This window comes from Silurus aristotelis, assembly GCF_946808225.1.
Source record: "Silurus aristotelis genome assembly, chromosome: 5".
NCBI lineage: Eukaryota > Metazoa > Chordata > Actinopteri > Siluriformes > Siluridae > Silurus > Silurus aristotelis.
Window position 1 is genome coordinate 23,945,985 of NC_139578.1, and position 14,514 is coordinate 23,960,498.

The following is a 14,514-nucleotide window of genomic DNA, read 5'->3' on the forward strand; positions in this document are numbered from 1 at the left end:
TGAGAGGGAGGGCAGTGGAGTGGTGCAGTTGCAGGGTGAAAAGGTGGAGAAGGTGGAGGAGTTCAGGTACCTAGGGTCAACAGTGCAAAGTAATGGAGAGTGTGTTAGAGAAGTGAAGAAAAAAGTGCAGGCAGGGTGGAGAAGAGTGATAGCAGGAGTGATTTGTGATAGAAATATCTGCAAGAGTGACATATAAATGTTGTATGGTTTAGAGACAGTGGCATTAAGTAAAAGCTGAGTGGAGCTGGAGGTAGCAGAGCTGAAGATGTTGAGGTTTTTGTTGGGAGTGAGGATGGACAGGATTAGAATTGAGTTTATTAGAGGGACAGCGCATGTAGGATTTTTGGGGACAAAGTGAGAGAAGCCCGATTGGGATGGTTTGGACATGTGCAGAGGAGGGACATGGGGTATATCGGTAGGAGAATGCTGAGGATTGCGTCACCAGGAAGTAGGAAAAGAGGAAGTCCAAGGAGGAGGTTTATGGATGTGGTGAGGGAAGACATGCAGGTAGTTGGTTTAAAGAGGCAGATGTAGAGGACAGGGGGGTATGGATACGGAAGATCCGCTGTTGCGACCCCTAATGGGAGCAGCCAAAAGAAGAAGAAGAAGAAGAAAAAGAAGAAGAAGAAGAAGAAGAAGAAGAAGAAGAAGAAGAAAAGAGATACCTATCATCACATATTCATCTTGTGATCTGAAACCTTAAAATATCCTTGGGGTATAAACTAAAAAATATATAGTATTGTCCTTGCTGTTCTAGACTATAAATGCAATTCAGCCTTCAACCTTACAAAGTCTATGCAGACTTCAAATACCTTCACAGACAATATGTCACTACAGAGAGAGATGAAGGAAGGAAAATAATTAAAACAAATTTTTCACAGAGAAATCAATACCTCTGTATCGAGAAAGTGTTTAGTAAGATTAGGACTATTAAAAAAAAATCTCCCAATATGTATATTTAGAAATAAAGCAGCAACATGGATAATTTTAAATATTGGGTTATGAATGATAAATTATGATTCTAATCAAAACTACACGTTGCATTATGATTAAATAGAGGATCCTTATATTAGTCTAGTTCACTGCAGAGTAAACAGGGAAGTAACGTCACACTTCCCTCTTACACACTAAGTGAAAGTGAAAGGGAATCAGTCTGAAAGCCATCTTCTAAAATCTTCCGCTTTCCGCTTTCGAACTTTATTTACCCTGGTTGGAGTGTAAATACATTCCTGTTAAATACCAAGGGTTTTTTAAAGGTAAGTAGTTCTGTTAATGTTTATACAGTATTTCAGACGTTTTTGCCACAGACAGACAGATAGATAGATAGAGAGAGAGAGAGAGAGAGAGAGAGAGAGAGAGAGAGAGAGAGAGAGAGAGAGAGAGAGAGAGAGAGAGAGAGAGAGAGATATGGAATGAAAACAATACCCTGACATTTTCTTATAGACATGAAATGCAATGTCATTTTTATTTATCAGAAATGTGAGATTAATATTTCTTGCTCAGTGATGAAACAATGCCTTTGCTTATGTATGAGGTCATTTTCTGTGTTTCAATACAACATTATGTCAAACAGAGTAATCAGTGACTAAAACCTGAGAGTTTTCAATTTTCCCATCACCACAAACAAGAAGAAAAAAGGAGAAGCATGGAACGACCAGATAATAGTAAGTAATAATGTTTTGGACATGAAAGCCACTGAATTGTATCTAGGTAGAGCAGCTGCTTGGAGTTTTACAGTAAGTGTTTGTCGTGTTCTTTGACCATTGCATTTTTATACTATTAATTTCCACCTGGTGGTCTTGTGGTGCATACATGTTCAACTAATAATAAGTGTGCATGAAAGTAAAATCTGAAAATGCTAAAATACAGCTCAGAATCTGCCAGCTTATTCATTCATCCTTTCACATTGTAGTGTTCTAAAGTTATGCTGGTGTCATGGTGACTTTATGATGTAAACAATATAGAGAAAAGTTATATTGCAGCAGTCTAACATAAGTTGTATCTATCAAATCTAGTTGCTCGTGACTCCAGCAGTCTCCTGTCTGAAGAGCAGCTGCTGTGTTCGATCTGTCTGGATGTGTTCACTGATCCAGTCACCACTCCATGTGGACACAACTTCTGCAAAAGCTGCCTTACACAGTGCTGGGAAAAGAATCAACACTGTTACTGTCTATTATGTAAAGAGAAATTCACCAAAAAACCTGAACTGAAAATTAATACAACACTGAGAGAGGTTGCAGATCACTTCAAGAAGAAAAGTGTTCCAGACAAACCTGAGGTTCTTTGTGATGTCTGTATTGGAAAGAAAGTGAAGGCTGTGAAATCCTGTCTGGATTGTGGAGTGACTTACTGTAAGTCTCATTTAGAACCTCATAATCATGTTCTAAAACTTACTAAACACAAACTAATAAACCCTGTGGAGAACCTGAAGGACTACATATGCCAGAAACATGAGAGAGCTCTGGAGCTGTTCTGTAGAGATGATCAGACATGTGTGTGTCAGTTCTGCACTGAAGGAGACCACAAGAATCACAACACTGTTCCTATAGAGGAGGAGAGCAGAGAGAGAAAGGTGAGAAACACTGAAAAACACATTGATGGGTCAATAGGGGCAGGTGGCAATCAGTCACAATTTACAGTGTATTCGGTAAGGGTTTGTTAAATAAAATGTCTGCTAATTTATTAAGATAAAAAATGGTCAATAAGCTGCGCGTTTTCAGTTCAAACCCAAAAACTGTCATCAAGCCATTGTTGTACTTGTCTACTCCTCTGTCCTAAGACTCAGCTGGCGAAAACACAGACAGATGTGCAGCAGATGATACATGACCGACTTAAGAAGATAGAAGAGATCAAGCACTCAGTGGAGCTCAATAAAGTGTGTGGAAAATGGTTTTGCGTATCGTTTGCCTTATTTTGTAGAAATGTACAGATCTCATTAAACATCAATTCACTATTAAGTGTGAAAATGTGTTTCTTCTTTAGGGAAACATAGAGAAAGAGAAAGCAGACAGTGTTGAAGTCTTCACTGCTCTGATTCGATCCATTGAGAGAAGTAAGGCTGAGCTGCTGAAGCTGATGGAGGAGAAGCAGAAAGCAGCAGTGATGCAGACTGAAGAACTCATTAAAGAGCTGGAGCAGGAAGTCACTGTGCTACAGAGGAGAGACACTGAGCTGGAGCAGCTCTCACACACTGAGGATCATCTCCACCTCCTACAGGTCAGTGTTCCTCTTTCTGCTTACTGACAATGCAGAACATCACAGAACAACACTCACCATGCTGAAGGATTTCTCCTCTCTCCTGATCTACTGTAGGTTTACTCGTCCATGTTCAGCCTTCCACACACCAAGAACTGGACTGAGATCAGTATTAACACTGATCTGAGTGGGGACACTGTGAGGACATCTCTGTCTCAGCTTCAGCAAAGTCTGAATGAGAAACTCACTAAAATACTCAATGACAAGTTAAAGGAAGCAGGTGAGTTTTTTATTTGACATTTTTTAGACAGAAATATAATGTGTTGTTTACAAACCGTCTAATATTAAATCTAAATAAAATAATGTTATGTTGTAATTAGTTTCCACAGAACTGAAGAGGATTCAGCAGTATGCAGGTACAGTGAGGTATTCTGATTTCCTCTCATATTAACATGTACATATAAGCAATACATCACTACATCATCACATTTATTTTAATCTGTAGCTGTCTCCAGCTGGAAGGAAGTATAAGTGTTTTCAATATTCTTCTTACTGTAGCTTTCTTTTACTGCTATGCATGAAAACCCTGAGCTTGTTGCGTTTTACTTCTTAGTGAAATTTACCTGCAATCTCACATCACACACTTTGTGTTTCTCTCAGTGAATGTGACTCTGGATCCTGATACTGCAAATCCATATCTCGTCCTGTCTGCTGATTTAAAACAAGTGACAGATGGAGACAAAAAACAAGATCTTCCTGATACACAATTGAGATTTAATAAATGTGTAAATGTTTTGGGAAAGGAGGGTTTCTCCTCAGGTAAATTTTATTATGAGGTGCAGGTCAAAGGGAAAACTAAGTGGGACCTTGGAGTGGCCAAAGAGTCAATTTACAGGAAAGGGTCGATTACACTGACTCCTCAGAACGGAGTGTGGACAGTGGTACTGAGGAATAATAATCAGTATAAAGCTTGTGCTGATCCCGATGTCCTTCTCACACTCAAAGAGAAGGTGGAAAAGGTGGGGGTGTTTGTTGATTATGAGGAGGGTCTGATCTCCTTTTATGATGTGGAAGCCAATTCTCATATGTACTCTTTCACTGCTCAGACTTTTACTGGGAAACTTTATCCATTCTTCTGTCCTGGTTTTAATGGAGGAGGTATAAACTCAGCACCACTAATTATTTCTCCTGTTATTGGGAATGAATAAATGAACACAATTACATGAATAAAAATGGAATATTTCCTGGCGTGAGGCATGACAAAGCTTTCATATAATGAGATATTAACCATCTGTACATACTGCATACTTAATATTTAACACAGTCTCTCAGCATATAGTGATATATTCATGAACTTTAATCTAATGAGTCGTATGCATGGACACGAATTTTCCTCTTTTTCTGTGTTATTATAGCAATTAGTTTACGGAAAATATAAAACAATAAAAACAAGGATAAAATCGCCTGCTTACATGTTGAATAATAGTGCTTGAAAAAAAAAAAAAAATCAATAACAAATGAAAAAAAACAACAACAATACTTTCTATACATAACATAGATACAACTTCAAATACATTACATAGAAAGTCATCCTCAGTGACAGAAAAAAAAGAGGGAAATTCCTGTCTATGAACACAAATCAATAGATTACATTTCGTGACTATATCACGAAATGCAGTGAGACTGTGCTGTAATATTAGAAAATCACATTGCAACAGCAGAATAATCTAGAGTTCACTTTTTGAGAATAAATAAGTTAATATGTTGTTTCACATAAGATTCAGACTAGATAGTAGCACATGTGCATAGCCTGATCTGGCACTGCATTTTTTGTATCTGTCATTAATGGTTATTGTTTGTTCATGTTTCATGTTAAGATTGTGGTTCTTGTTTTCTTAGCTAGTCTTCAGTCTGCGTCATAGTCAGTCTGTGTCTAGTCTTCAGTCTTGTGTACAGTCCTTGTTAGTTTTGAGTATATACAGTATATATATGTTGGAATGAGAATAAAAGCCTTCTTCTCTGCACTTGTTTCTTTGTCTTTTCTTTTGTTTGCAATTCATTAATATATTTGTACTTGCATCTAAGTTTCTTTATTTGTCAAATCAAACCTATTTGATTTATTTGGTATTCATCTGTTTAAAATATTTTTTTTTTAAGGATATTACATTTTTTACAATAATCTCCGTTATTTTAAATGCTTGTGAATCTGCTTTATTAGAGATATTTTTGCCTTAGTCCATGTTTTTCTGATGTGGTTTAATGTATTTTTGTTTGACCAACAGATGATTGAACCATCCACTTTTCTGTTTTTGACAATAAAAGCAAAAAAAAAACCAAAATAGTTATCAAAGTATCACTGTTACTGTGAAACTGGTTATTACATTTTTTACATAAAACAAAAAACACGTATTTATCTGTGTAATGTTAAAATTTGTTCGATGATCTGAATCATTTGTGTTACAAGTGTGTAAAAAAAAAAAAAAGTTGACAGAGACAAAATACTTACTAACCAAACCACTTACATCATTGGGAAGTATTAAAAAAAAAAATTATTACATATGAAAGGATTTTTTTTTTTTTTTTTTTTTTTTTTTTTAAATTAAACGCAGTAATGTTGCCAGGTCCCCTGGTGGTCTAGTGGTTAAGATGCAGCGCTCTCACCGCTGCGACCCGGGTTCGAACCCCGGTCAGGGAACCATCCCCAGCCACTCTCAGTGCCGCTCCCAAGCCTGGATAAATTGGGGAGGGTTGCGTTAGGAAGGGCATCCAGCGTAAAACATGTGCCAAATCAAACGTGCGGAGGATCCGCTGTGGCGACCTCTAATGGGAGAAGCCGAAAGAAAGTTTTTTTTAAACGCAGTAATGTTGACCTTTCATAGCATTTTAAGTTTAAATGAGTAAAACTATCAATCAACTTAACTAAATGAAAAAAAACACAGATTTTAAAGAATCAGAAACAGTAGACAGTCAGGCCCAGTTGAGGTCACCCACTAAAAGAACTTCCTTAAGATTGTTTCTTGATAGTTGTTGAGTTATTGAAATAAAAGTTTTAGAAGAGACCGTGGGGGTTTGTACCAACCAACCACTGTCACATTTTGAGATCTTGATGTTCAAGGCTAAGAATTTAAACTGTTTACTGAGTGATGATGTATCTATCAGTCTGGTATTAAAGCTATTGCTTATATAAATTGCAATGCCACCACCTATCATCAGTATCTTGAATATTTTCCGTTTAGACCACCAGAGGGCACCCCTTGTTCTACCTTCATTCATTCATTCATTTTCTCCCGCTTATCCGTAATTCGGGTCCCGGGGGGACAGCAGTCTAAGCAGGCCCCCGCCTTCGACTGCTGCCCAATCCTCACAGCACCGTCCCTTACAGTCCCTCCTGCAGGTGGTGAGCCCACGAGAAGGCGGCCCCACGTCACGGACCTTGATATTTCCCTCGTAAGGGACCCCTGGAGCATAGAGGGTTAAGGGCCTTGCTCAAGGGCCCAAGAGTGGCAGCTTGGCGATACCGGGGCTTGAACCCTAGACCTTCCGATCGGCAACCCATCTTTAACCGCTGGAGCCACCACTTCCCTCTTGTTCTACCTGACTATTTGCTTCAGGCCTCCACAGCACACCCTGGTGCTTTATTTTGAATTTCATCTTTTGTTGTTGTTGCACAGCTTGCAGTTCCGTTCATTATACTGGGGGTGATGCAACGTAATCGGCAACAGTCTCATGAAGCCTTGCTGCTTGTAAGCTGCATTGATGATTGCTTTGTCTTTTTAACTGAGTTTGGATTGTTTTTGAGCGAAAAGCTGAACTTTGTTTTACACACAAGTTTACTGTAGTCTCCTAGATGTGTTAGCAAATATGTGCTATGTGTGTATACGCCTGCTTGTAAACTCAGAAACTGTTTATTTAAGACTGTCATGCATAATCAATGATCTAATCAACCTATAGTCCTGTTTGTCCCAGTGTCTGTCTAGTACAATAAAAGACCATCCACCTGACTCGCAGTGTCAATTAACCAACCATCACCCACACAGCCACACATACACTATATTGCCAAAAGTATTGGGTCAGGTGGTTATACGTATGGTATGAGATTTTTGAGCATTGCATTCCACATTTAGTCCCAATCTGCTCTTATAATTCCATCCACTTTTCTGGGAAGCTGTTCCACTAGTTTTTGGAGTGAGCTTATGAATATTTGTGTTCATCAGCCACAAGAATGTTACAAAAGGCAGGTACTGATGTAGGTGAGGAGACCCGGGGTGCAGTCAGCATTCAGATTCATCCCATAAGTGTTCAGTAGTGTTTAGATCAGAGCTCTATAGCAGGCCACTCAAGATCTTCCTCTTTAATGCACGTAAAGCATGTCTTTAAGGAGCTCACTTTGTGCACAGGGGCATTGCCATAGTGCAGGGGTGGCCAACCCGAGGCTCGCGAGCCGCATGCGGCTCTTTGGCTGGTTTCATGTGGCTCTTACGTTCATATCGAAGTTTGTGTTTGTGTTTTTTTTAATGTGCGTGTTCAAGGCAAGGAATGCCAAAAGTCTAACTAAGTAACATGCATAGTAAAAGAAAAACGCTATTGTAAATTATTATATTTTTGTTTGTGGACTTGGTTAAACTGAGAGTTTGTGTGTGTAAGACAGTGCACACAATGTTCATTGTTGAAAATGACTGTCCTGTGGTCTTAGAACTGTAGGAGTCAATTTCTGTCTTTATGTTGGTGTCTGACATTTACAATAAATCTGGATGAGCAGATGTGTGTGTGTGTGTGTGTGTGTGTGTGTGTGTGTGTGTGTGTGTGTGTGTGTGTGTGTGTGTGTGTGAGAGGAAGAGATTGGTGATGTTCATGTGTGCCCATGTGTATGATGGGGCTCTTTGCGGTAACACAGTAAAAAATGTGGCTCTCGGTCTCTGACTGGTTGGCCACCCATGCCATAGTGGGACAGGTTTGGGTTTCCAGGTTCAAGTGAATGCAAAATTTTATTAAAGACGTCCTGTACAATTGAGTGTCTTGAGCTTCGTGGTAACAGCAATTACCATATTTAATTCTGAATTTCCATATATTTAAAGGTATTTACTTTTATAGAAACTGAGTTTGACAAGGTATGTAAGAAAGGATCCCCAATCAGCTGTAATTCTACGCTTCACCACTAGAGACATACAGTTTACCAATCATAAGTTACCTCTGACATCACAATGCACCGTTCTCCATCAAGAGCATAAAAGGCTAGAACTCTGAGCAGCAGTCATCTTTCAGCAGTGGGCATTCGACATCACACAACCTACCAAACAGCGGCTAGCAACTGACAGCAAGAATCACACACAATCAATTATAAACCCAGTAAAGCTTGAGTTTTCTGAATCCGGTACCGTGTTTTTATTGACACGATGGGGCGAGAACAATCTAAGTGTAAGTAAAAGTGAAAGTGTTATTCACGATGGTGTTGATCCAGTTAAATCAGATTGCTGAATAAATCATCGAGCACTTCAGTGTAAAGAGTGTTAACAATGGCTAATACATTCTGAACTAAATTTGCCTGATAGACACAGTTTATCCACAACTATGACCATAAGAATTAATTTATTGCAGGATCAGTCCAGTGTTAACAACTAAATTATTTAATAGTAGTAGTTGTAGTAATAGTAGTGTGATGAAGATAAAGAAGGACAAAGAGCGGATTTCATGAAAGTGATCATTTGGATTTCAGTGCCACTAAATGTGTGTAAAAAAAAAAAATATTTATATATTTGTTTCATCGTTTTATCAAATCTAGTTGCTCGTGACTCCAGCAGTCTTCTGTCTGAAGAGCAGCTGCTGTGTTCGATCTGTCTGGATGTGTTCACTGATCCAGTCACCACTCCATGTGGACACAACTTCTGCAAAAGCTGCCTTACACAATGCTGGGAGAAGAGTCAAGATGGTTACTGTCCATTATGTAAAGAGAAATTCACTACGAAACCTGAACTGAAGATTAATACAACACTGAGAAAGGTTGCAGATCACTTCAAGAAGAAAAGTGTTCCAGACAAACCTGACGTTCTTTGTGATGTCTGCACTGGAGAGAAGGTGAAGGCTGTGAAATCCTGTCTGGATTGTGGACTAACTTTCTGTAAGTCTCATTTAGAACCTCATAATCATGTTCCAAGACTTAAAAAACACAAACTAATAAACCCTGTGGAGAACCTGGAGGACTACATATGCCAGAAACACGAGAGAGCTCTAGAGCTGTTCTGTAGAGATGATCAGACATGTGTGTGTCAGTTCTGCACTGAAGGAGACCACAAGAATCACAACACTTCCTATAGAGGAGGAGAGCAGAGAGAGGAAACATTGTTTGACTTCAACTTTGGGCATTCTTATCGATTATACAGTTTTATTTATCTGTCATTAATCTGTAGGTTATCAGTTTAAATTCTAAAATTGATTAGGTTGAAGTTAATGTTTAACCCGTTATTGCTCAGGTGGAATACAGTTGGATTGTACTAGTCTCCTACATGAGTCTTTAAAAGAGTCTTTATAAGTATTCAAAGTGAATAAGTTCAATCAAACCCAATTAATTCTATTCGTTTTCTTCTTCTTTTCACTGCCCTCCCTCTCATTCACACGCATGTACTGTGTCTTACTCCTACTGACTTTCATTCCCCTTCTCCAGAGGTGGCAAAAGTACACACATCCTTTACTTAAGTAGAAGTACAGATACTCATGTTTGAAAATACTCAGGTTAAAGTTGAAGTACTGATTATCCTTTTTAACTCAAGTGAAAGTAAAGAAGTCTTGGCTCGGACATGTACATGTAAAAAGTAGTTATTACTTCTACCTGTTTTAGTGTCACACTAGTAACTGAACCTCACATCATATCAATGATTGATTGATTGATTGATTGATTGATTGATTGATTAGGTAGGTAGGTAGGTAGGTAGGTAGGTAGGTAGGTAGGTAGGTAGGTAGGTAGGTCGGAAAAAAAAGTACCGCAGTTGTAAAGTAATGCAGTTACTTTTGACAGTAACTAATACTGTAACGCGTTACTTTTTAAATAAAGTAACTCCGTTACCGTTACCGTATGGTGCGTTACCCGTTACTTTTTTAAATGAATGAATTTGGGCTGAAGTGTAGCCTACAGTCTAACCTGTTTACAGCAGAGACGCATTCGTAGGATAGGTGGATGAACCACTGTAAACAGGAAGAAGACGCACTGTGGGCGTGTCTCCGTTTATTCAGGTCTGTGCGGCAGTAATGGCGAGTCGAGGCGAGAGCAAGACGAGTTTCTCAAAGTGGAAATATGCTCATTCTTTCACTTTAGTTGAGCATAAAGACAAAAACTTTTTAGTCAAATGTAAGCTGTGTCTTTCTGGTTCGGAGGTCGTATATACTGCGATAAACAGCAACTCCAATCTGTTGAAGCTCCTCCAGAAACTCCATGCCTCGACGAAGCTAACCCGGTGTTCTGTTCTACATTGTTGATAGTTTTCATACTTTAACTGTGAAAGGAACATTTTTAAGGGCTCAACACAACAGCTTTTATGATGCAGAAGCCACTTTAGTTTGATTCTGAATATATTATTCAGCTTGTTTTGTTATTTATTTCAGAAATCCTTGTAATATATATTCATAAAAAATAGTGTTTAAAAATTACTTTGTGTTTAAGTCAGTTTTGTGTTTGTATAGACAATAACGCATAAAAGGGCATTAATGAGAACATTAAAGAACGTTCATTAAAAAAGTAAGTTAAAAGTTACTTTTAACAGTAACGCATTACTTTTTGGTGTAAGTAATCAACAAAGTAATTGAGTTACTTTTTGAATGAAGTAACGAGTAACTGTAACTAGTTACTATTTCACAACACTGTATGTATATATATATATATATATATATATATATATATATATATATATATATATACACACACACATACATACATACATACATACACGCACACATTGTATATTATTATATTATATTATACATTACATATATAGATGAATGTGAAATGTTGGGCAGAATGTACAGTAAGAATATAAAGAAATAAAGATACATATAGATAAAAATAGTGCAGATGTAATGAGGAGTAAAAACAGGAAGTATTAATATATGGTATATTTCTATATGTTCTTAATGTACCATATATTAATGCTTCCTGTTTGTAATACTTTAAGCAACATAGACATGGAGAAATATGGATGCAACATGGAGCATGAATACAAAATAATTCTTGTAAATGTTTTAAAGTAATAATGGTGGTTTAAATTACGTAAATCATCAGGATACCAAATGAAACCTTTGGTATGTTTCCATGCGGACAGTTAATGAAGTAATTCCTGAGAAGAAGATATATATATATATATATATATATATATATATATATATATATATATATATATATATATATATATATATATATATATATATTTCTTGTTGCTTTCTGCCTGCTGATTGTTAGCTTCGTAAACTAGTCTACATGTGGTGAGTGAGAGACAGGACTTTATACACCAGTGGATTGAAAAAGATGCGCAATGACAGGAAATTGGCTCGCAGTGAAAAAAATTTAATATTAACATTTCACCAAATCAATGGATTAATACTAAAGTAACGAGCCGGTTTTGAAAATGTAAGAAGTAGAAAGTACAGATATTTGTTTAAAAATGTAAGGAGTAAAATTTAAAAGTTGTCTGAAAAATAAATAGTGGAGTAAAGCACTGATACCATAAAAAATCTACTTAAGTACAGTAACGAAGTATTTGTACCTCATTACTTCCACCTCTGCCCTTCTCTCCAGCATGTACCTCAACCTCTTCAGGCTCTTCTCAACCTGCTCTCTACTCTCACCACAAAAATAATTTATTCTTTGTATTTTTTATATGTATAAAACACATTTGCATGACTAATTTAAAACAAAAAGAAATGTATACCTTTATATTATATTTATATTATATTATATATTATATTATATTATTATTATATTATTACAGCAGATGATTCCGAGTCGACTGGAGAAGATCCAACAGTTCAAACACTCAGTAGAGCTCAGCAAAGTGTGTAAAACATGACAAAGTTTTATCTACAACATATCTGCATATTGTGATGTTCTTTGTATGTATATATCTGTATATAAATATTTCTATATCTGTATATAAATCTGTAGTTAAAATGTGTTCCTCCTTTAGAGAAACACAGAGAAAGAGAAAGCAGACAGTGTTGAAGTCTTCACTGCTCTGATTAGCTCCATTGAGAGAAGTCAGGCTGAGCTGATGAAGCTGATGGAGGAGAAGCAGAAAGCAGCAGTGATGCAGACTGAAGGACTCATTAAAAAACTGGAGCAGAAAGTTACTGTGCTACAGAGGAGAGACACTGAGCAGGAGAAGCTCTTACAAACTGAGGATCATCTCCACCTCCTACAGGTCAGTGTTCCTCTCTCTGCCTACTGACAATGCAGAACATCACAGAACAACACTCACCATGCTGAGGGATTTCTCCTCTCTCCTGATCTACTGTAGGTTTACTCGTCCATGTTCAGCCTTCCATACACCAAAAACTGGACTGAGATCAGTATTAACACTGATCTGAGTGGAGACACTGTAAGGACATCTCTGTCTCAGCTTCAGCAGAGTCTGAATGAGAAACTCACTAAAACAATAAATGACAAGTTAAAGGAGGCAGGTAAGAAGATTTCAAAATCTACTTTACCCAGTAGCCAAATCCATAACAGATTCAAATAAATATTATAGCTTATAAATGTGTTAATGTAATTAACACATTTAAATAATAATTTGCAAGAATAACATTATTTTTTTTTTAGTGCATTTGTTTTAAACGGATGTTAAGCTGTCACTAGCTTCTTCAGTGAAATTGAGCTAGCTAGTTAGCAGCTTAGCTTGCCAACAATTTTTTGCCAACATATTTGGCTGCTGCTGATTTTATTTTAAAACTGAGTTTAACAGACCAAACAGACAAATCATATATACAGTATAAAACATATAAAATCTAATAAACATTCAGGACTACTCTAATATGTCATAATGAGTTTAATCAACTGAATGGTGATTTCACATCACACTCTGTGTGTTTCTCGCAGTGGATGTGATTCTGGATCCTGATACAGCTCATCCCAACCTCATTCTTTCTGCTGATGGAAAACAAGCGTCACATGGAAACAAACGACAAAATCTCCCTGATACACCAGAGAGGTTTAATCAGTGTGTCTGTGTTCTGGGGAAGCAGAGTTTCTCCTCAGGGAGATTTTATTATGAGGTGCAGGTCAGAGGAAAAACTGCCTGGGATTTAGGAGTTGTGAGAGAAAACATTAACAGTAAGGGGAAGATTATAGCAAACCCTCAGAATGGATTCTGGTCTGTGATATTGAGGAATAAGAATCAGTATTGGGCTTGTGCTGGTCCCCCTGTCCCCCTGTCCCCCTCACACTGAGAGAGAAGGTGGGTGTGTTTGTGGATTATGAGGAGGGTCTGGTCTCCTTTTATGATGTGAACTCCAGATCTCTTATCTACTCTTTTAGTGGTCAGACTTTCACTGAGAAACTCTATCCATACTTCAGTCCTTGATTAAATTATGGAGGTGAAAATTCAGCACCCCTGATCATCTCTCCTCCACTTTATACTAAACGATTTTTATCTCATAAAATTGGATGTTAAAAAAGGAATTAAAACCTTTTTTCTTTTTAATGAAATTATGAAATTCACAGAACAATTTGATACAATCAGAAATGTTTAAAAAATCTGATAATATTTTAAACTATTAGAAATTTTGAAATAAATAAAAACTATGAACTTTACTTTTACTCTTTTTACTTTAACGATATATACATAATGTTTAAATACTTAAAAACATACATTTATGTGGCAAAGAATATTTGAATTTTTTTACTTTTTTATTCATTTTCGGAAGGAAAAAATGTATACTTTAAACTCTGTATCCTTACAATACATACAAATATCTGATTATTGTCTTTGGATAACTTTTTTTGACTAAATATTAAGATTTTGGTTATATAAAAATGAAATTAACGACTTACTTTTTATCCAGCATTTATTATTGAACTCATTTGTGAAAATTATTCACACTTAGATTTAGAATATTCTTCACAGTATGATGTATTATTATATATTTTTTTGAGTGCTGTAAACCTCCTGATACTACATTAAGTGAAGAGATTTTGTTGCGATCTTTGTTATTCTTGTCTAGTTAAAGGGCATTAAATCTGAAATTGTATAAGAGAAATTTATTCCTAAATGGGTAAAATACTTTCTGAAGCCCTTTCATACATTGTTCATATTGTTTGTTTTCTATCTGCATGGTATTAAA

General features: G+C 36.8%; 1 protein-coding gene and 2 pseudogenes across 5 annotated transcripts; all 3 read left to right on the forward strand.

Annotated features, from left to right (window-relative positions):
* Window positions 1-973: 973 nt before the first annotated feature.
* Window positions 974-4,602, forward strand: LOC310726165 (E3 ubiquitin-protein ligase TRIM21-like). 3 transcript variants are annotated; one of them, XM_083541483.1, is made up of 8 exons: window positions 974-1,260; window positions 1,576-1,664; window positions 2,016-2,572; window positions 2,780-2,875; window positions 2,983-3,216; window positions 3,313-3,475; window positions 3,576-3,611; window positions 3,856-4,602. In XM_083541483.1, exons 2-8 carry the CDS (start codon window positions 1,646-1,648, stop codon window positions 4,401-4,403), a joined length of 1,653 nt encoding a protein of 550 aa, XP_083397609.1. In that variant the 5' UTR covers window positions 974-1,260; window positions 1,576-1,645; the 3' UTR covers window positions 4,404-4,602. The 3 variants fall into 3 exon arrangements, with proteins under 3 accessions (XP_083397609.1, XP_083397610.1, XP_083397608.1); XM_083541484.1 differs by having other exon boundaries at window positions 974-1,256; window positions 1,574-1,664; XM_083541482.1 differs by lacking the exon at window positions 974-1,260 and having other exon boundaries at window positions 1,376-1,664.
* Window positions 4,603-8,593: 3,991 nt separating this feature from the next.
* On the forward strand, window positions 8,594-9,592 carry LOC310726607 (E3 ubiquitin/ISG15 ligase TRIM25-like; annotated as a pseudogene). The gene has a single exon. The product of its transcript is annotated as an E3 ubiquitin/ISG15 ligase TRIM25-like (transcript).
* Window positions 9,593-12,168: 2,576 nt separating this feature from the next.
* Window positions 12,169-14,295, forward strand: LOC310726194 (pyrin-like; annotated as a pseudogene). The gene is made up of 4 exons (XR_014538356.1): window positions 12,169-12,230; window positions 12,363-12,596; window positions 12,693-12,855; window positions 13,271-14,295. The product of XR_014538356.1 is annotated as a pyrin-like (transcript).
* The last annotated feature ends 219 nt before the right edge of the window (window positions 14,296-14,514 follow it).

Excerpts from the sequence above, each read along its gene's own strand:
- LOC310726165 (XM_083541483.1), top strand. Across the intron at positions 2,876-2,982 it reads ACTCAGTGGAGCTCAATAAA|GGAAACATAGAGAAAGAGAA; the intron begins GTGTGTGGAAAA and ends TTTCTTCTTTAG. Across the intron at positions 3,612-3,855 it reads GAGGATTCAGCAGTATGCAG|TGAATGTGACTCTGGATCCT; the intron begins GTACAGTGAGGT and ends TGTTTCTCTCAG.